At 49.0% G+C, this 21,907-nt stretch overlaps 2 protein-coding genes across 2 annotated transcripts; one reads left to right on the top strand and one right to left on the bottom strand.

The window, feature by feature from the left end:
• Positions 1–15: 15 nt before the first annotated feature.
• tubgcp4 (tubulin, gamma complex associated protein 4) lies at positions 16–6,203 on the top strand. Its single transcript, XM_053420484.1, has 18 exons — positions 16–162; positions 404–532; positions 792–914; positions 990–1,043; positions 1,118–1,174; positions 1,497–1,576; positions 1,970–2,171; positions 2,250–2,415; positions 2,504–2,628; positions 2,703–2,753; positions 2,824–2,929; positions 3,404–3,511; positions 3,980–4,124; positions 4,197–4,374; positions 4,465–4,599; positions 4,668–4,784; positions 4,989–5,128; positions 5,657–6,203. Exons 1-18 carry the CDS (start codon positions 85–87, stop codon positions 5,661–5,663), a joined length of 2,001 nt encoding a protein of 666 aa, XP_053276459.1. The 5' UTR covers positions 16–84; the 3' UTR covers positions 5,664–6,203.
• tp53bp1 (tumor protein p53 binding protein, 1) lies at positions 5,794–21,660 on the bottom strand. The gene is made up of 27 exons (XM_053420496.1): positions 21,203–21,660; positions 19,925–20,006; positions 19,748–19,811; positions 19,609–19,673; positions 19,395–19,499; positions 19,215–19,263; positions 18,961–19,130; positions 18,476–18,602; positions 18,306–18,400; positions 17,865–18,052; positions 16,436–17,426; positions 16,169–16,285; positions 15,921–16,085; positions 15,762–15,822; positions 15,413–15,475; positions 13,689–13,944; positions 12,040–12,099; positions 11,816–11,968; positions 11,380–11,573; positions 9,978–10,375; positions 9,684–9,875; positions 9,398–9,568; positions 8,337–8,536; positions 8,170–8,253; positions 7,724–7,920; positions 6,141–6,277; positions 5,794–6,068 (listed from the first exon to the last, which is right to left on the bottom strand). The coding sequence occupies exons 1-27, from the start codon at positions 21,374–21,376 to the stop codon at positions 5,884–5,886; spliced, it is 4,743 nt and encodes a 1,580-aa protein (XP_053276471.1). The 5' UTR covers positions 21,377–21,660; the 3' UTR covers positions 5,794–5,883.
• Between the last annotated feature and the right edge of the window lie 247 nt (positions 21,661–21,907).

Raw genomic sequence — 21,907 nt, 5'->3', positions numbered from 1 at the left:
GTGACGTATGTATCCTGCGACAGGTCTGGCGGCAGTTTGTTTTGGTTCCTGGATGAAGCGGGTTTTTATTCATTTATATCAAAAATGATTCACGAGCTGTTGATGGCGTTAAGCGGATATCCGGGAGACATTCTCACCTGGAGCAAAGGGACCGGACTGCAGGTGAGTGGCTGTTCCATCAGGTTCACAGCTGTGGGTTCCACTGTGTGTGATCGTGTGTGTTCATCTGTATTTATCTCTAATCATCTTTATTTATCTGTTTTAATCTCTAATCATCTGTTTTCATCTTTATTTATCTCTAATCATCTCTCATCATCGGTTCATCTTTATTGATCTCTGTTGATCTCTATTAAAGTTAGGCTTGCACGTCCCAGTAACCTGATGTGTTGTGTACCCCCCCCAGGTTTCTCAGGACCTGCCCTTCCTCCATCCCAGTGAGACGGCTGTCCTCACCCGTCTCTGTGCACTGGGCACTGACTGTATACGACTGAAAGAGTTCATCGAACAGCACACGGACCATGTTCACCTGCAAGTGAGTCCCGTCCCTCAGGATCAGCTGCTCTGAGATCAGTACAGATCAGGGGCTTTGAGAAATGTCTGCACTAGTTTAGTTGTATGTTCACTTACAGCTTTTGTTTACATCTGAAATACATTTCCGGAGCCTTCTCTCTTAATAAACAATAATTCCACACATATCATCTCAGAACAACCCTCCTTGACTTCCCTTCAGATGGGTTTGAAGCTTCTGAAGGTCCCATCACGTGCTGCAGGTTTAACCCTCTGTTCTGTAGGAACATCACCCAAACCAGCCCAACCAGACCGGACTCCACGGGAGCTACTTGTGGGCGTTCTGCGCCGGGCTGGACTCGATGCTGAGGCCGTACAGGCAGACGCTGCTGGACCTGGAGCAAGAGGTGACATGACAACAGCAGTAACACAATGACAGAGCGTGTGAGAGGCTGCTCCTTCAACTTGAGTGTGTGTTTCAGTTCCTCGGAGATCCACATCTCACAATATCCCACGTGAACTACAAGCTCCATCAGGTAGAGCATCAGGTGACACACGGAGGTTCTCCCAGTCTCAGTGGAGTCTGTTCGTAACAACCTTTCTCTCCCAGTTCCAGCTGCTGTTCCCCTCCGTGGTGGTGGTGGTCGAGACCATCAGATCCCAGAAGGTGAGGACACGTGGACGGCTGCTCGCTGACCAGTTCAATTCACACAATCCCAGTCACTGCAGTGGTTCATCCTGAAGCCTCCACCATGTGACCTAATGAAGACCAGTGTTTTCTGTGGATCCAGCGCTTCAGAGGACACGACTAGAAAAACCAATTTACTCATTTCACAGTAATAATACTACAGTCACGTGTGTGTGTGTGTGTGTGTGTGTGTGTGTGTGTGTGTGTGTGTGTGTGTGTGTGTGTGTGTGTGTGTGTGTGTGTGTGTGTGTGTGTGTGTGTGTGTGTGTGTGTGTGTGTGTGTGTGTGTGTGTGTGTTCAGATCCATGGCTGTCAGATCCTGGAGACGGTGTACAAGCACAGCTGGGGGGGGCTGCCTCCTGTTCGCATGGCCTTAGAAAAGTGAGTGATGTTCTACTGATGCAGACGTGGAATCCATATTATGAGATGATTTCATTCTGTTAGTAAATCTCATCCACACGTTGTGATGGAAAAACCTTTGACTCGCCAATCAATCAATCAATTAATCAACCAATAACATCAAGTAAACCAAAGTGTGAGACTCCTGAAAATCAGTTCACACTGTCAGAAATACCAGTGTTTAGTTCAGTCTGTATTTATTTCTGCTGTTCTACTGAGTGAAGCCTCTGGTTAGGGTTAGTTAAGTCTGCAGTTCTAGTTAGTTAGGTGTAGTTAAACCTCAGCTTTAAGAAACTCTGTTCACGCGATGGTAGCAACTCACGTTTGTGTCTTTGTGTCTTTGTGTCTTTGTGTGCGTCTGGTTCGATGGAGCAGGATTCTGGCTGTGTGTCACGGTGTGATGTACAAGCAGCTCGCAGCCTGGATGCTTCACGGCTTCCTGCTGGACCAGAGTGAGGAGTTCTTCGTGAAGAGGGGGCCCAGCGCAGGAGGAGCTGCTGCCAACCAGGAGGAGGAGGAGGAGGACCTGGGACTGGGAGGCTTGAGTGGGAAACAGCTGAGGGAACTCCAGGACCTGGTGAGAACACGTCCAGCCGGGACAGAGCTCAGGTCCCAGATGTAACCAGAGTGCTGATGGTGTCCTACTGTTGTGCAGAGGCTGGTGGAGGAGGAGAACATGCTGGCCCCGTCCCTGCAGCAGTTCTCTCTGAGAACAGAGATGCTGCCGTCTTACATTCCCATCAGAGTCGCTGAGAAGATCCTCTTCGTGGGAGAGTCGGTCCAGATGTTTGAGAACCACAACCACAGCCCCTCACGAGCTGGTATCTTACTGAGCTTCTTCAGGTCAAAGTGTGATTGTGTGATTGTGTGACTCAAACCACAGAAAGCTGATTGATGTGTTTGCTCCAGGCTCCATCCTGAAGCACCAGGAGGACATGTTTGCTGCTGAGCTGCACAAACTCAAGCAGCAGCCTCTTTTCAGTCTGGTGGACTTCGAGAATCTGATCGATCGCATCAGGAGCACAGTGGCCGAGGTGAGCTATCTTCCTCTTAAATCTAAATGCCATGAGTGATGAAATGAAATCCTCACGTCCTGATCGCCTTGCAGCACCTGTGGACGCTGATGGTGGAGGAGTCGGGTCTGCTGGAACAGCTCAAGGTTTGTTTTCCTCTCCATCTCTTCTGGATCATGGCTCCCGTTATCAAGGCTGACGTGTGTCTTCTTCCAGATCATTAAAGACTTCTACCTGCTGGGCCGGGGGGAGCTCTACCAGGTCTTCATCGACCTCGCACAGCACATGCTGAAGACGCCTCCGACGGCCGTCACTGAGCACGGTGAACACTCACATCCCGGATTCACCGGATTCAAGTCCAGTCACTTTGCACAGAATCGATGTGTAGTTGTTGCTGTTCTGATATTTCCAGCTTTATTTTATTAGTATATTGATTCAGTGTTAATAACATGCTGCTTAGATTTTATATATAGTGTCAAAATAACCTAATTTACTCACATCCTCCTCACAAAAACTCCAAGCTACGGTTGAGTCGACAACAAATACACACAATTGAGCCCAGAAACATTTCTGACAACATGTGTGTGTTGAACCAGCTCTTTGTGAAAATCAGCTTCTCGTCAGTGATGTTAGAAAATGAGCTAAATGTAAGTCTGTTAACAGGAACCTGGAAATCAGCTGGAAACACCCGCCCTGTCCTCTGAGCTACCTGCAGTGTCGTGAACATATGTATATATAACATATGTTCTATAGATACAGTTTATAGATATGAGTTGTCACCCTCATGTGATTCCAGACGTCAACGTGGCGTTTCGACAGGCGGCTCACAAAGTTCTGCTGGACGACGACAACCTGCTGCCGCTGCTGCACCTCACTGTGGACTACCAGGGCAAAGACAGCAAAGGTCCCAGTGCACACGTCCTGCTCCCAGTGAACACGTCCTGCTCCCAGTGAACCATGCTCAGGAGGACTCACACCACGTCATAGCAAACAGGAAGCTGTTTGATATGACGTGGTGTTGAGCGCCCTCCAGTGGTTTGATGATCAAACTGTTTAAACTAAGAACAGCTGCCTAAATATTGATTTCATCTGTGACTGAAGTTTTACTTTTACACCTAAAGAAAAAAAAAAACTATGCAGAAAATAACTTCATTCAAACTTTTCAAATGTTTTCTCTGCAAAGTCGATCAGATAAAATGTGATTAACAATTGGAGCTAAATCAAACATCGTTATTTTATCTTTTCATATTAAAATTCCTCAGAACCTTGATACGTACACATGTTATTATTTCTATTCATTATCTGTTCTCAGAGCTTTTCTGTGAAATGTCAGTTAGAGGTAACGATGCCTGTTTTATATTTTTCTAAAAAGATGGATCGGGCCCCAGAGACGGAGCCACTCCCCCACAGGACACCTCCCCTCGTGAGGCTCCTCCCACTGGCTGGGTGGCCCTCGGCCTCATCTACAAGGTCCAGTGGCCGCTGCACATCCTGTTCACGCCGGCTGTGCTGGAGAAGTAGGATCCTGGTTCTCAGGTGTTCCTCCCCTGGTGTCAGGAGCAGCTGCTGAGCGTCTCCTCTGTGCTCAGGTACAACGTGGTGTTCCGCTACCTGCTGAGCGTGCGGCGGGTGCAGCTGCAGCTGCAGCACTGCTGGGCCGTGCAGATGCAGAGGAAGCACCTCAAGTCCAGTCAGACCGACTCCGTCAAGTGCAGACTCCGGAACCACATGGCCTTCCTGATCGACAACCTGCAGCACTACTTACAGGTGAACAAGCAGCTTCTGTCTTCAGCCGGTCCATGAGTTGTACCATGTGCTCAACGTGTGAGTGTCCCTGGTGTCCTGCTCCGTCTTCAGGTGGATGTTCTGGAGTCCCAGTTCTCTCAGCTGCTTCAGCAGATCAACTCCACCAGAGACTTCGAGAGCATCAGACTGGCCCACGACCATTTCCTCAGCAACCTGCTGGCCCAGTCCTTCATCCTGCTGAAGCCGGTACGTCCCCGAGGGATTCTCCTGCCGCCAGGCGTCCTCGTCTCACACTGACTCCCTCTGGTCCTCAGGTGTTCCACTGTCTGAACGAGATCCTGGAGCTGTGTGACACCTTCTGTTCTCTGGTCAGTCCGACCCTGGCTCCTCTGGACGAGAGAGGAGCCGCTCAGCTGGACCTGCTGGTCAAGGTACGACCTGTTGTTCTCTGAGGTTCTTCACATCTGAGGTTCTTCACATCTGAGGTTCTTCAGACCTGATGTTCTTCAGATCTGATGTTCTTCACATCTGAGGTTCTTCACATCTGAGGTTCTTCAGACCTGATGTTCTTCAGATCTGATGTTCTTCAGACCTGAGGTTCTTCACGTGTGAAGATGTTTAACGTTTCATTTCAGGGTTTCAGACGACAGTCGTCCTTATTGTTCAAAATCCTTTCGAGTGTGACCAACCATCAGATCAAATCGGAACTGGCTCAGCTGCTACTACGACTGGACTACAACAAGTACTACACACAGGCAGGAGGCACGCTGGGCAGGTAGGACGCACAACTCACAAGAAGGACACACAACTCACAAGAAGGACACACATCAGCACAGGGGAAACGGCCACCAGGGGCGCTGCTGAGTTTAGTTCAGTATTTCATGAGTTGAATGAAAGTTCCAGTTCGACTCCAGAGAAACACTTTTATATGATATGTAATTAATGAGTCAGTCACATGTTTCTCACAAGAGAAATGAACAGAAAGCCTCATTTCTTTTAACTTAAAACTAGAACATTAAGCTGTAAATTAAACTGACATCTAGAAATTAAAAAAGTCAAGATACTGTTTTATCAAGTTAAACTAAGAGCTCCTGGATCTGAATGTACGTCTCATATTATTCAGTCGTTTTAATCCTGTGAACAACAGAAATTTGTTGGAGGTAATAATCACATTTGAGATCCTCTGGATTAATAATTGCTCATCTGATTTGAACTGGTTTTGAAGCAGATTGGATTTTCTTATTGTTTTGAAGCTTCTGTTTCCTGTGAAACCTCCTGAGCTGCTCTTCTTTGTTCTTTTCAGTATTTGACTTCCATCAGAAAGAGAATTCGTTTCTCCAGCTTCTCTCAAACGTCCGAGGACAGAAATGATCTCCATCTTGTACAAAGTGTAAATACGAAAACCTTCAAGCAGAGAAAATAAACTGAAGTTGAAGAAAATGGAAGCAGAGTCACAGTTTATTATTATTATCCATAAAAACAGACGGGTTCTATACAGAGCATGCGACAGTGACACTGAGCACGGGTTGGTTATGACGAGTAGTCGTGGCGATACTGAGGCCTGCTGTGGAAGCCCAGGCGCTCGCCGCTGATCAGACTCTGGATCAGCCATTCAGGGGACACCAGCGGGACGTCCTGTGATGTCACACTCTTCTCCACCAATGGTGGACAGGCGTGGTCTGTCACCACCGCGTCGTACTTTCCAGCAGGAACGTCTGGCGACAGAAGAACAGCCTCAGGACCATGTGTCCACAGTGCACGTCCTGTGAAGGTGGGGACGTCCCTACCTGAACCGTCTTCGTCCCCCTGGAGCTGTCGGACTGACGAGGCTCCGCCCATCGTGACCAGCTGAGCCCAGAGCTCCGCCGGCTCCTCGAACACCAGGAGGAGGCGCAGGGATCTGAAGGGGCTGCAGCGAGGATGCCTGGAAGGAGAGAATAGGATTTTAAACCTGAGGTCACCTTGAGTTGTGTAAAGGTCAGAGGTCATGCAGTCGTGTCACTTAAACTGAGCTTGTTTTTCTCTTGGCTTCATCAATCTATTGTCCTTTAATTCTTGAATGTTCTGTTTTAGATTCCTATTAAATATGAAACAAAGACACGTGACTAATGAGGACTTCATTTCTCGTGATGAACTGTTGCTCTTGAAGAATCTGCATTGACTCTTATTGTTGTAATGTGTTTTTTGTAGGATCCATATTTACATCGACTGCAGCCGCCAGGATTTTTTAAAGCTTCAGGTTGTTTTCTTGTTGTCTGATTTAAAAAGAAACACAAACCACATCAGGAAACAGTGCGATAAGCTCCACACAGGACAAATAAATAAGGATTTTAAAGTAAATTTAATTTATTAAACCAAAAGCCTGCTGGCTGGGAAGAGCCCTCTTATTAATCCATTCAGGGAGCGGTTACTGCTTCGACTTCCTCTCGAAACAGGAAGTGAGAACACTGAGTGGTCCGATCTCTGCACCGTTCATGCTACACAACTTGTTGTCTTGAGGTCGGACACTTGCATGAGCTCCCTCTACAGCATCGGTTCCCAAACTGGGGTACGCAAAGTGGTTCAGGGGGTACGCGGGGAGAACATTTCATTTGCGTTTTCAAATTGAAAAAGCCCATTACTTTTTCAAACTGAGCTATAAATAATCATGCAATATTAAATAGTCTGAATAGCCAAGTAGCATTGCCAAAAATACTCATGTATTCCCATATTCAGCGAAATAATTACACTGACAAAAATAGTTACAGGTAGGTTAGTGACCGTTAGTCAAAACTAGGGATGGGCATAATTAATCGACAATCGATTAATTGATCATTAAGAATTTCGTCGATGACATTATTTTGGCATCCTCTCAAGCACTCCCGTCTCATTAACCTGAGCCGTGGGGATTATTTCTGGCTGAACTCCGGCCACGCCCCCCTTTTACAAAGGGGGGCGTGGCCGGAGATTGAATGTCTGAAGGGGTACGGGACTGTAAGAAGTTTGGGAACCACTGCTCTACAGGCCTGACACCGACACTACACGAGCTGTGACCTGGAGAAACACGAGAAGACGCTCGAGGAATGAGATCTTCCTGCTGGACGAGTCCAACCTGCACTGAGTGTGTTTGTGTCCCTCACACACGGTAACTGTTCGATTCCCTGATTAGACGTGTGCAGTGGGAAACGAGCAGGGAGCCGCTCTATGGCCGAAGATGAAGATCAGGAGGAAACTTGTGTCTTTAGTTATAAACTGAAAAAACATTTACAAGAGATTTGTGTGTCACATGTCCCTGTTACCATGGCTACAGCAGCTAGATAAGAGGCGTGGCCTTTCTGATACGTCAAACCCCACATGCTCCACCCCCCCCCCCAGGTGGCGCTGCACGTACCATTCCACCACGGTGGCGTCCGGCCCCACCCCCGCCGGCAGCAGGTAGTTCCTGTAGTTCAGCAGCTTGTTCTCTTTGCAGCAGTCTCGAACCCAAACATGTGACACGCACGGCACGCCGCTCGCCAAGCACAGCAGGTACTTCCTGGTGCGGCAGTGCTGGTCGGCGATGAGCAGGCTCTGATAGGCTGCCTTACACTGAGAGGGAACCAATCACAGAGCAACACGGATCAAAGACCTTCAACATTCTGGTGAAACTGGATGAACAGAGAAATAAAGTCTGGAATAACAAACATCGTTAAACTAGAAGCATCAGAACCAGTTCTGTGTATTTAACTTTGACAGCAGGAACAATCCAGTTTAGACTTGTTTTACCAACAGAGGAATAATGACTCTGTGACATCACTCACTGAGTGATGTCACAGAGTCAGGACGTGTGAAGCTCACCTGCTCTTCGTTGAAGTCGGGCAGGATGAAGCCGCCGCCCGCCTGCAGCTGGGACTCTGTGTACGCTTTGTTGAACGGACTGGTCTGACTGGGATCTGATAAAAACAACATCTGCTTTACTGAGGATTAAAAGAAGCTGCAGATGAGGAAGATGAGGAGCCAGTAACCGCCTCACCTTCCTCCTCCTCCTCCTCAGTGAGCTGGTTGGTCAGTCGGTCGCTCTCTGACGACGCCGTCAGCATGAAGGCGAAGCCCATGAAGAGAGACGAGTTGTGAGGCAGCGGCCCCTGAGCCTCCCACACCTCGCCCGCCCGGCCGGGGGGGTCGGTGCCGCTGCCCGAGGTGTTACACACTCCGACCCGCTGAGCTGTGGACACACACACACACACACACACGTTAAACTGCAGGATCACATCAGTTCACCCGAAACACAAATACAACTATTTACTCCTTTTAAACTTTATCTAGACGTTCAGGTGTTTGTTTGTGGCTGGTTTGTAAACAGGATACGTGAAAACTTCCAGGAAACTACCAGGTGTTTCTTATTGAATTTGTGCATTTTGATGAAAAGTAAAGTCCTGGTGGGAAAGGGAGCTCCATGATCAAGTTTGAAGTTAATGATGTTTTGAGATGTCTCAGATTTCTGACTCTGCTCCAGTTGAAGATTTATCTGCAGGTTTTTAACACAATGAAGAAACTCTGGATTCATCTGGAGAGAACATCTTTGAACTGCTTCACACACGTTCTAGTGTTTGTGTCTGAAAACTCAACTGTGATGAATTAACTCTTGAAACCAACAACCTGTGAAAGCACCGGATCTCGTCCCTCCACCGTGAACCATCACCAGGATTAAACCACATTGTTCAATTACCAGGTTAGACTCAGTAGCAGCAGCCGGACTCGGGTCACACGGGGTTACACTCAGCACAAAGGAAATCACACGTTACTGATTAAATAATAATACTAATAAAAAGTCACTTGGATTAACTGAGCTAAGAAAGAGGATTTAATAGAGCACATGTTTCAGGAATCACGATGTTTAATTAAAATCATTTAGTAAATATGTTTCTAAAAAGATTTTAAAATTATGTGCTAAAAAATACAACAATGACGACTAATTAAAACTTAAAATGTTTCCTATAAAATCTGTTAAAATCTCAAAGCATGGTCGGCTCAGTGTTAGAGCTTCATTCACACGCGGCCCTGGTTCTGCTGAAGGTCTCTGTACCGGCTCTGATGCCCGGACCCTTGCGGCCTCTCTTGGCCGGCGACCTGTCGTCCTCAGAGGTCGTCCTCAGCTTCCTCTTGCCGGAGGGGCCGGGGGTGCAGGGGCTGCGGTTGGGAGTGTCCTGACCTCCAGGGGTCACTCTGCGCCTCCTCTTCCCGTCCACCAGGTTATCTGAGGAGCAGGACAAGAGACAGAGGTTTTTATATCTCCAGTGAAATCCAAAGAGAACGAAGAAGTGAAGCCGTCACTTTAGTTCAGAAACAGAGACATGTCCAGCTCATCTCACCCAGACTGATGTCCGAGGCCTTGGCCAGAGGAGTGGACGGCTCGTAGGGGCCGAGGCTGTGCTGCTCCCTCAGCCGGTTCCCCTGCTCCAGCGACAGGATGACCGAGGTCCGGTTGTACCACTGTCTCTGTCCGTCCCGCTCCACGCTGTAGGACAGCTCCTGGCCCTCGGTCTTATGGCCCCGGACGACACCTGAACACAACGAGAAAAGATTAGAGATGGTTCACTCGTCAGTTATGAACAATCTGAAGATTTACTAGTAACTGAAGTTGTATGACTCCTCCTCTTCCTCACCTATGCTGAAGTACTCGTCCTCCAGCAGAGCGGTGACCTCTGTCTCCAGGGGGATGGGGTCACACAGCAGGATGTCCCTCCCCACCACCTCGCACTCGTAGCCGTCGTCAAACCTCAGGCGGAAGCTCCCCCCCCCGGCGTCCCTGATGATGCGGCCTGAGTAGAAGTAGCCGTTGGACGACCACTTGGCCACGACCCTCAGGCCCACGAAGCTGCTGCTGGCCGAGCCGGCCTCCTCAGGAGACGAGCGGAGGGAGTCGGAGCGGCTGGGGAGCTCGGTGTCCGTGGGGCTGACGGGGAGACGTGGGGGGGGCATGCGGGTGAAGGGCTCGTCCTCTGAGGAGGACGGGGGGGGGCCATGAGCTCCGAGTCTCTGCAGGGAGCCGACCCCTCCTCCCCTGAAGAGAAACACGGGTCAGATCAGCTGCTGCCTTCAGGAAACGTCTCAGAAGTGAAACTGATCTTTAATAGTTTTATTTGATCAAATCCTGAAAAACCTTTTTAAACCATCTGCTCATTACAGTGTCTGGGTTTAATAATAAAAAAATATTTAAGTTCAATGTGCGGCGGAATATGAGATTTGATTAAGGCATTGTTACATTGCTAATGATTTGGATGATTAATAAATTTATAATATCAAACATCGACTGGTTCAAGCTGCTTTTCTCTGGTTTTAATTTAGAATAAATCTTTGGGTTTTGGAAAGTGAGAGAAAACAACGATAATCATTTTCACAATTTTAAGACATTTCATGGAACAAAGCAGTTTCTTCAGTCTGAGCTAGCAGCTAATGATTGATGATGAAATCATGAACTGATAGCAGATCAGGTACAAGGAGATTAGTGAAAAGAGGAAAAGTAAAGTGTTACTGGTGGAAGCTGCAGGAAGTGTGAGTGTGTGCTTTGTGAGCGTCGGGGGGGCGAGCCTCAGGGAGGACTCACCTGGACAGCGAGGAGCGGGACGGGGGACGGCCCCTTCGCGCTCGGCCTCTGGGAGCCAGTGGGACGAAGGCCCGGGACCCCAGGGTGCCGTAGCCTCTGTCCTTCATGACCACTGACCCTGCCCTCTGACCCCTGTGACCCCTCTGTGGATACCCACCTCCCCTCCGGGGACTGCGGACACACAGAGGGGACAAATGGAGCCGGTCAGGCTGCACAGGCACTGATCTGGGGACAGTCTCAAAAGGAAAAGCCCTCCTTCTTCAGCAGGGCTGTTCACTGACCCCAGATCTGTGCCTGTAAAGCAACTTGCACCTGAAGCAGGCATGGATCAGTGAATCACTGAGAGATGAGGGTGTTAGAAAGAGGTGGATCAGGAACCAGCATGCACTGACCACAGACAGGTAAAGCAGAGAGGCAGAAGAGAACCAGGGCCTGAGGGGGGGGGGGGGGGGGGGTGCTACCTGGAGGATCTGCCCCCTCGGCTGGACGGCATGATGAAGTCCGGCCTGGTGAAGCCGGTGCTGCTGCTGGAGGCCTTGGAGGACAGCGAGCTGATGTCCCCCAGGTCACCGGAGGTCATGGAGCTGCTGCCCGTGCGGCACGGAGAGATGTCGCTGTCCAGCACGTGGCAGTCGACCACCGGCTCCTCGCTCTCCTGGTGGTCACACAGATCAGTGAAGCTCATGAAGTCACAACCAAACCAACATCTTCAACCCACAAAGCTTCACACAATCACACATATAACGATACACGTTCAACAAGAGTGAAAGTCTGTCGCCATGAGAAGCTGTGAGATGATGATCAGAGTATCTGAGCTCAGTAGATGAAGAGCTGGGCGAGACCTTGAGTCTGTTTGAACCACTGTGGACATTCTGTAGCAGGAGAAGCAGCTGTTACCTCAGAGACTTTGCGATCCACCTCTTTACCGTCCTCATAATAAACATCTGTAATGATCCGTGTGATGGTGGTTCGCACTTCCTGGGTGGTGCGCACGTGTCTGTAGTGGGCGGGGCCTGAGGTTCTTCTGAAGGATGGAAACTCTGGTTCCCCCTTTAAGAGAAAACAGAGGAGAGTCAGATTCTGAATGTCTCCAGACATGTGAAAGCACAGGATCTCCGTACCCTGCCGGCTGGAGAGCGCAGCCCCTCTGCCTGGAAGCTGGTCTGCTGGGGCGGCATCCGCTGTCAGAGCAGAGACACAGAGACTCAGAGACTCAGAGACACAGGGACTCAGAGACACAGAGACTCAGAGACTCAGAGACACAGAGACTCAGAGACACAGGGACTCAGAGACACAGGGACTCAGAGACTCAGGGACTCAGAGACTCAGAGACTCAGAGAGACTCAGGGACTCAGAGACTCAGGGACACAGAGACACAGAGACACAGAGACTCAGAGACTCAGAGAGACTCAGAGACTCAGAGACACAGAGACACAGGGACTCAGAGACACAGGGACACAGAGACTCAGACTTAGAGACTCAGGGACTCAGAGACACAGAGACTCAGAGACTCAGAGACTCAGAGACACAGGGACTCAGAGACACAGGGACACAGAGACACAGGGACTCAGAGACACAGAGACTCAGACTTAGAGACTCAGGGACTCAGAGACACAGAGACACAGAGACTCAGGGACTCAGGGACTCAGGGACTCAGAGACACAAACTCAGAGACACAGAGACTCAGGGACTCAGAGACTCAGAGACACAGAGACACAGAGACTCAGGGACTCAGAGACACAAACTCAGAGACACACAGACTCAGAGACACACAGACTCAGAGACACACAGACTCAGAGACTCAGAGACACACAGACTCAGAGACACACAGACTCAGAGACACAAACTCAGAGACACAGAGACTCAGGGACTCAGAGACACAGAGACACAGAGACTCAGAGACTCAGGGACTCAGGGACTCAGGGACTCAGAGACACAAACTCAGAGACACAGAGACACAGAGACTCAGGGACTCAGAGACACAAACTCAGAGACACACAGACTCAGAGACACACAGACTCAGAGACACATAGACTCAGAGACACACAGACTCAGAGACACACAGACTCATAGACTCATGGAGACACACAGACTCAGGGACTCAGGGACACAGAGACACAGAGACTCAGGGACTCAGAGACTCAGAGACTCAGAGACTCAGAGACTCAGAGACTCAGAGACACAGACTCAGGGACTCAGAGACTCAGAGACTCAGAGACTCAGGGACACAGACTCAGGGACTCAGAGACTCAGGGACTCAGAGACACATAGACTCAGAGACACACAGACTCAGAGACTCAGGCTTCAGCCTCAAACATCACTGAACAACACATTTCTAGTTGTCCGAGAGGGAAACACTTCCAGTTACCCAAGAAATGTTAAGTGGGAGGTCGTGATGAATTGTTATGATCTACAGTAACTTCAGTAAAAATTCTTAATTTGAATATGTAGTCAAACAAATTATTTTACTCATATTTTATAAAAGCTCTTGCTTCATATTTGTCTCATTCTGCAGTTGTGTTAATTTAACCAACGCACTCCTCGGTTGTTAGCTGCAGGTAACAAGTGAGAGATCTGGTTAATTCTGTTTATCAGATTTCTCAGACATTTGTTTAAAATTGTATTTGTCATGATCTATTTAAAAAAAAACGCACAAAAATAAATACCACTTAAACAACTCTTATGGCATGTAAGGATAACCCTTGTGTGTCTTATGTCAAATCATTATTATTCAAATGAATAGACGTTGAATATGAATCCCGGCACCAACCTTGTGGAATGGACTGGAGCTGACGGAGCTGCAGCTCTTCTGGGAGCTCGCCTTCAGGCGGGCGTCTCGACTGTTTGGGGTGGGGGGCTCTGAGGAGTCGGGTGGTCCTCTCCTCTCCTCTGATTGGTCGGCAGGGGTGGGGGTATTTACCGGGTTCTGCTGCGGCGCTGTTTCCTGTTGTGGAGCTTGTGATTGGCTGTTGCATCCCAGCGAGGACGCCTGGGAGCTTCTCTGTGGCGAGGCGAACAGCTCCGCCCTGCAGAGACGTTCACATGGACACGTGACGCTGTGAGACATCCGGCTGATGACCAATACAAACACAGCAACAACATCTACCCACAACTTGAAATTCAGAGCCAGGAGCCATGTGTCTGGAACCAGCTTCAGATCACACAACCGACATGACCACAGAGGAACATGTGCTGGTTCCACTGGAAGCTACAACCTGCACGACACTCACACGTCATCAGAGGAGTTCCCTCTTCTAAGAGTTCCATTAGAAACAGAAGAGTCTGTCCCTAATGGAGGCTGAGCAGACCTTCATACAGCCAACGCCAAGGAGCGTGTGTGTCTGACATCCTGGCTGGGGGGGGGGGGGGGGGGGGGGGGGGGGGACATGAAACACAGTCTGTTCACACAGGAGGTCGCTCCTCGTCTGTGGTCCTCCTCCACGGTCTCATGGGAACACGTGAGCCCACAGACAGGTTCTGAAGCAGAGCGACAGGTTCTGAGGCAGAGCGACAGGTTCTGAGGCAGAGCGACAGGTTCTGAGGCAGAGCGACAGGTTCTGAGGCAGAGCGACAGGTTCTGAGGCAGAGCGACAGGTTCTGAAGCAGAGCGACAGGTCCTGAGGCAGAGCGACAGGTCCTGAGGCAGAGCGACAGGTTCTGAGGCAGAGCGACAGGCTCCTCTCTGGGTGGGAGAGCTTCTCAGATGCTCTGGTGCCCTCTACCTTCCCTGGGTCACGTTCCTCGTGAGCTCCCTCTGCTTCAGCCTGACACAAATCTGTTTTTAAACCTGGGTCCATTAGAACTCGTCTTCAGACAAAGTAGCTCTGCTCTAAGACGGAGGAGGAGAGAGAACCAGCATCGACCTCATCTTGTTCAGATCGACGTGATTTGAGATCATAACTATTCAGGACAAGAAACAAGCGACCCAAAAACTCAATTCAACTGCTGAAGACATGTTGAAACAACGACCTCACTTTTCCAAAGCCTCACATCGTCCCAGGGGGAAATTCACATGGAGCCAAAAATAGAACCCGTCCCACCTCCAGGTTCTAGAAGTAGGTCCCAGGTTCTGTCCCAGGTTCTGTCCCCTGTGCTCGTCAGAGTCGTCCTACTTGTGTCGACTAAAATACAACTAATACTTCCACCGGTCACCTGGAGAGATCTCAACTGACCACGTGTATATAACCAACGTTTAAAATAGGAATAACAGACAAATAATAATTAACTTTATAAATGTGTGCCGTGTTTCAATCAGTGAAAGCAGAGTTACCACAGTTAGAAACAGAAGCAGGACCACAGCCGGTTGAAGGTTAAACAGTCTCATACGCTTCCTATGATTCTTTCTCAAGCTGTTTAAAGTCTGTTCTTTAAAACAGGAAGTTAAACAAACAGTCGTCAGTGGAGCTGCAGCAGGGACATTTCATGCTAACACACTTGAAGCTAGAAGAGGAGAGAAGAGATGTTAGAGCCACAGTAGCTGCAGCAGGGACTCACCTGACAGGTGTGTTGTCCTCCTGCTGTCTGTGAACCTGCCGGACTCGACTGAACACCGACGAGCTGCTGACACATCAGACATGACACTTCACTTCTGTGACAACACACCACTGCAGCTCAGAGGTTAACAACACAAAGTTCATTAGCATTAAACCAACAACGTTCACAGAAGATAAAGACATGATCCAAGCTGACGTCTTCTTCTGACTTCTACACGTGTGAATTCTATTTTTCATCCAGATATTTGTGTTTGTTGAGTGTTTTTCAGATTTGTGTGTGTCGCTTGTCGCAGCTGTGTTCTCAGACCAGCTCACTCAGACACTGGGCTGAGAAGGCAGCAGGGCGTTACCTGGTCACAGCCTTGGAGACGACCTTGAGGACAGACACGTCCTCGTCTGGCAGCGCCGGCTCTGGTGGAAAGAAATATATTACTGAGGGTGAGGAGAGCGTCTCCATGGACATCATCTAGTCACTCCCAAGGAGAGCATGAAGATGAGCGAGCTCTTACTCTGCAGACTGAAGGACTCAGAGCTGCCTTCTCCAACTGGGGTCACCAGCTTCATCCTCAAGCTCAGCTTCCTGTCTCCAGGGTCCGTCCGGTCCTCGCCACCTTCCCCCGACACAAGGTCGCTGGCAGCCATCGCCACATCGTCCGACTTCTCAGAGAAGAGCTCTGGATAAAGAGATGGACAAGGTTCAGATGGTGTGCTACTGACATCAGGTGGAGACGCTGTGTCATGTGTCAGTGGAACCCACCAATGGGAGTGCTGTGTCTCAGCGACTGCTTCAGCTGATTGATTAGAGGAGGCGTGGCTCCAGCTGCAGGACCAATCAGCTCCCCTTCTTTAGGAAGTGTGAAGTGGAAGGAAATCTCTGTAGTTGAAAAACAGAGTTGGAATCAGATGAGATCTATTTCAGTTTATGTTCCCATTAAAGCCAGATTTCCTAAAGTCCCCATCAGTGAGACACAGGAGACAAAGGGTGAGTCAACGTGAGACAATGTGAGAGTCTTCTTCACTTTACCTCCCGAACTGTCACTGAGGCTCTTGTCTTTGAGCACATCTGGTTGAGGCCCCGCCCTCTTCGTCTGAGGCGACCTATCGAGTGCCGCGTTCACCTTCTTCATCTGGGAATCATGGCCGTTGGTGGAGGCGGACACGTTGACTCTGATTGGCTGAGAGCTGTTGGTGGCGTCGCTCTTCAGACTCTGGGAGTGTCTCTCGCTGTCGGTCACCACGATGACGCTGTCTCCTCCCTGCTCTTCACTCTCGTCCTCCATCGGCTCAGGAGTCATCGGTTCACTCTGAGAGAGAGCAAGAGCCATTCCTGAAGCCCCGCCTCCCTTTGCACTCTCCTCCTCCTCCTCCACCTCCACCACCTCCTCCACCTGATCCATCGTGTGCCTGTCAGTCTGTGACACTGGTTGTACAGAGCGACTCTTGGTTGTTCCTCCTCTAACCTCCACAGCAGAGGCAGGCAGGCTACAGGGCGGGGGGGTTTCTGACGGAGTCTCCTGCACACAGATGTTAAGAGACACGTCCGAGGAGTCGAGCTTCGGTTGAGAGCCGGACGCCGTGTCCTCAGAGGCCGTCTCTTTGTCGTGTGTTACATTCACATTGTGTACATTCAAAGAAGCTGTCTGGTTGGGCACTTCAGAACTCTGCGTCTGATTGGACGACTCAGTCTTGGCACATTCGTTGTAACACTTTGGCGATTGGGCGGAGGTGGAGGCTTTAGAAGTGGTTTGTGATAGTGGGGGGGCGCTCCTCTGGTCACGGCACAAAGTCACAGAGTCACTGGTGTCGACAGCTTCAAACTCCTCAATCTGCGTGGCCTGACTGTCGTCCTCCAGCTGCCCTGAGGTCTGCTGAGCAGGACGGCTGCTCTGAGTGCTCACACACAGCTGCAGAGGAGAAGTGAGCGACTCCAGATGTTGAGACTCTGTCTCCGGAGGCGTCGACTTCTTATCCGGCGCTCGAGGCGGCTCCAGACTCGGTGTCGGAACAAACACGTCCTGAGGAAACAGAAAGAAACCGCCGGGTCAGACTGGAGCTGCAGGAAACCTTCATTCTCAATAAGATGAATTAGCTGCTGATTGGAGAACTCATTGGTTTTGGATATTTTGATTTGAGAAAAGCAAACTGAAGCTGCATCATGTGAATGTTTAATTTAATAAATAACTTTATTCATTCACTTCTAACCCTTTATTTTCAGTTGGTTGAAATAAACGTTGAATGATGAGTCTTGTGATTGAATGAATGGAAATTACTAATTTATAAAGTGAATGAGATGAAACATTCTCTGGTTCTAGCTTCATTAAGCTCCGGACTTTTATATCCATGTAAACTGAATATCTGGGTTTTGGAGAATTTCTGGTAATTTTCTTTATTCTCTCGATATTTTAGACTGAAAAATAAATTCAACAATTGATAATGAAAAAAGTAGTACACACATGAGAGAGCTCTGGCTGGGAGGGTAAAGAGAGAGTACGATCCAACGCAAAACCAGGGGAATTCTGGGATACCGGCGTGGAGGAGGATGGGTGGAGCTTAGAGGCGGCGTCCGTTTCCATTGGCTGTTCTTCCCTCTCCCCTGCTCGATCTTCTGGGGGCAACGAAGTGTCCATGGGTTCATCAGCACCTAGAGAGGCAAAAGACTTTGAGCTCCAGTCACCGGATAACGCGCTGATATTTAAATTCAGTCTTTTATAATGATAATAATAGCTTGTATTTATATAGACACTTTACAAATGTCCGTGAGGACAGACCAGAAGAGGAAAGAGAAAGGTTGGGGTAGAGTGGAGCATTAACTGAGGCCAAAGGCCAGGTGGTGCTTGAAGAGGTTTAGAGGTGCAGCGTTCGCAGACTGGTGTGTGGGATAGTTACTGGTTTACCGTGTTCATGCTCTGGTCCGGTCGGGGAGCTGGGAACCATTATAGGAGTGTGGCTGAAGTTGTCTGGAGTCGGAGCAACGTAATCAGCAGAGCTCCTAGAAAACAAAGAGGAAATCATGTCATTTATTGGGCTGCACGAGGTTTAACATACTAGCACGTGTGGGACTTACTGGGACAGACTCTCCTGCACCAGTGTTCCCTGTCCAGACAGATGCAGCAGTCGCAGGGTGTGGGAGGGGGTCGGGGTCGGGTGGCCCTGCTGCTCCTGCTCAGATACTGTGCTGTCCACTGCAGCAGCTGAGAGCAACACACGATACAACGAGTGTTAACAACTGGCTGCTTGTAAACAAACAGGAGCCTTGAAGGGCCCTCGTCTGCAAAAACACTAGATCAGCGTTATCCAGAAGACCACCAGGGCTCCTCATCAAGATTCCTTACATCAAGTTAGAAGAAGATGGTTTTTACCAAATCAACTCACACTCAGGACTGTCTAGGTTCATTAGATGTGTAATATAGTTCATGTGCTAAGACGTGACATGAGCCTTCCAGTACCCGTGTGTGTGTGTGGGGTGTGTGTGTGTGTGTGTGTGTGTGTGTGTGTGTGTGTGTGTGTGTGTGTGTGTGTGTGTGTGTGTGTGTGTGTGTGTGAACGCACCCGTCTTGTCAGCATCGAACATGTCTTCCTGTGAGGACGGGAGCTCACAGTCCTGCTGCCTCTGGTCACAGGAGGCCTGGAGACCCTCGGAGTGCAGCAGAGCCTGGACGCTGAGCTGCCGGCCCGAAGGAGCTGCAGAGTCTGACGAGCTGCTGGAGCTCACCTCAGATCTGGAGGAGGACAAACACTAACTGTGAAAACCAGATTAGCATCTGGAATGAATGTAGAACCTAGAACAGCACATGGGTCAGTACCTCACAGATTTGTTGTCCTGAGTCGCTGAGGTGGTGGAGCTCTGCTCTGCTGGGGATGAGAAGCAGGTGGACATTAGATGGACGGTCATCACCATCAGCTCGGCTGAGGTTTGGTCATGTTCTATAAATTAGAGGCCTAAACGATAAATAACTAAATATAAAAAGGAATTAGAAAAATACCTAATCTGTCGCTTCTCTCACAGTCTCCCCCCCGACTGTTCACTGCTTCACTGCACAGATCTTGGGTCTGCGAAAGCTCGAGAAAACCAAGCTGAGAGGTTTCCTCTGACATACACACACATACAGATGTTATGAGGAGCAAACATGTGGTGATGTCCAGTTGTTAATGTGTCGTGCTTCATGTTATTCTTTAACCAGTGAGAAGAACTGGTACCTTCAGGTTGACAGTGTGTGGTAGAATCTGCCCCAGAATCCATTTCTGTTTCCTCTGGTGAGCTCCTGAAAGAACAGTGAAGACACTCAGGACTCTGCAGCAGAGAAACATCGAGCTTCAAACATGTGGGTCCACCTACTTCTTGTTTGGAGGAGGGCCGGTGTGGAGAACTTGACTCTCCTCCTGGGTTGTTGTGAGAATACCTGAAGAGAGAAGAACAAGTTTTTGAAGGCAATTTCCTGTATGTGCAAATATACATGGCAATAAAAAGAATTCTGATTCTGATTCTGATGTTTATTATACAGGTCATACTGACCAGGTTCAGCCTGGTTGTTCCTCTGGGAGCTCTCGGAGTCCGTCTGAGAGCTTCTGCTTCCCAGAGGTGAGGAGATCAGTTCCTGTGAAGAAGAAGAGTTCTCATCTCACAGAACAAATGTTCCACACAATATAAACTGATAATAGACGAGTTCACGCTGCACATGACCTCTGACATTAACTGGAGAAGGAAAGAAAAGGTTCAGCTCATGATGGAAGAAATTAAACTAAATCAGATCCAGCTGCTGAAAGAACGCTTTCCTGCTCATGGACAGGAGGAAGAAAGAATCTCATTGTGATGAGTGATATGGTTATGGTTAACCCCTAACCCTGTGAGTGATATGGTTCTGGTTATGGTTAACCCCTAACCCTCTTGAGTGACTTGGTTCTGGTTATGGTTAACCCCTAACCCTCTTGAGTGACTTGGTTCTGGTTATGGTTAACCCCTAACCCTCTTGAGTGACTTGGTTCTGGTTATGGTTAACCCCTAACCCTCTTGAGTGACTTGGTTCTGGTTATGGTTAACCCCTAACCCTCTTGAGTGACATGGTTCTGGTTATGGTTAACCCCTAACCCTCTTGAGTGATTTGGTTGTGGTTAACCCCTAACCCTCTTGAGTGACATGGTTCTGGTTATGGTTAACCCCTAACCCTCTTGAGTGACTTGGTTCTGGTTATGGTTAACCCCTAACCCTCTTGAGTGACATGGTTCTGGTTATGGTTAACCCCTAACCCTCTTGAGTGACTTGGTTCTGGTTATGGTTAACCCCTAACCCTATGAGTGATATGGTTGTGGTTAACCCCTAACCCTCTTGAGTGACTTGGTTATGGTTATGGTTAACCCCTAACCCTCTTGAGTGACATGGTTCTGGTTATGGTTAACCCCTAACCCTCTTGAGTGACATGGTTCTGGTTATGGTTAACCCCTAACCCTATGAGTGATATGGTTGTGGTTAACCCCTAACCCTCTTGAGTGACTTGGTTCTGGTTATGGTTAACCCCTAACCTTTGTGAGGGATATGGTTAAGGTTAACCCCTAACCCTATGAGTGATATGGCAGGTAGGGTTAGTCAGTTAGTTAACTAGTTAGTCAGCCAGCATGAAAGCTAGTTAGTTAGTCTGCCTGATAGCTAGTCAGGTAGTTCGTTAGTCTGATAGCTAGTTAGTTGGGCAGTCAGTATATGTATATAAGTATATATATATGGTCTGTTTTCACAGTATTAACCCAGTTCACCCAGTACCTGTATTCAATACAGAAGCTAACATTAGCAGCAGCTCACCAGCACCGGGCTCCGGGAGCTGGGCTGCAGGTTGGACAGGCGCCGGGCCAGCAGAGCTCGGTAGCTGCTCTCGGGGTCGTCCTCCAGGGCCACGCTGTCCGGCTGAGAGTCCTCCACGATCAGACACGGGTTGTCGGGCTGCGGGAGGCTGGAGTCCAGGTCCCCAGGATCCATGAGGTCAGGACCGGGCTGTGGGTCACTACGCAGCGGGCAGAGAGAGGACGGAGGAGCCGGGATGTTAGCAGCCACCGGCCGGTGTTAGCATGTGAGCTACACTGAGCTAGCTGCTATCGCCCCACAACAGAGTCGATCATCCCGGGACAAACTGCTCCTCTCCCCCGGGACAAACTGCTCCTCTCCCCCGGGACAAACTGCTCCTCTCCCCCGGTACAATCTGCTCCTCTACCCCGGTATAAACTGCCCCTCTCCCCCGGTATAATCTGCTCCTCTCCCTCTTGTTTACGTTTTACGTGTTTTTCTATTTCCGGACTCTTTTCGCGGCAAACGTGCGAGCTTGATTTGATTGGTCCATGTGAGAGTGACGTCATGAGAGACCTGGTAATTTATTCTTTTATTTTGGCACATTAATGATGATTTTAAATTGATATATGATTGTGAATTATGATTTCTTGATTTGACTTATATTCCGCATTTCAACCTTTTTAATTTGATGTATATATAATGTATATTTTAAATAATGAATTA

This window comes from Pleuronectes platessa, chromosome 1, assembly GCF_947347685.1.
Source record: "Pleuronectes platessa chromosome 1, fPlePla1.1, whole genome shotgun sequence".
NCBI lineage: Eukaryota > Metazoa > Chordata > Actinopteri > Pleuronectiformes > Pleuronectidae > Pleuronectes > Pleuronectes platessa.
This window is presented reverse-complemented; position numbering and strand designations above follow the sequence as displayed.

Bases quoted from the DNA above. Each gene is read 5' to 3' on its own strand.
- tubgcp4 (XM_053420484.1), top strand. From the start codon at position 85: ATGATTCACGAGCTGTTGATGGCGTTAAGCGGATATCCGGGAGACATT. The intron at 533-791 runs GTGAGTCCCGTC...TCTGTTCTGTAG, and splicing joins CGGACCATGTTCACCTGCAA to GAACATCACCCAAACCAGCC. The intron at 2,416-2,503 runs GTATCTTACTGA...TGTTTGCTCCAG, and splicing joins CCACAGCCCCTCACGAGCTG to GCTCCATCCTGAAGCACCAG.
- tp53bp1 (XM_053420496.1), bottom strand. From the start codon at position 21,376: ATGGATCCTGGGGACCTGGACTCCAGCCTCCCGCAGCCCGACAACCCG. The intron at 11,969-12,039 runs GTACGGAGATCC...TTTCTCTTAAAG, and splicing joins TGCGCTCTCCAGCCGGCAGG to GGGGAACCAGAGTTTCCATC. The intron at 6,069-6,140 runs GTAGGGACGTCC...TTCTGTCGCCAG, and splicing joins GGGGGACGAAGACGGTTCAG to ACGTTCCTGCTGGAAAGTAC.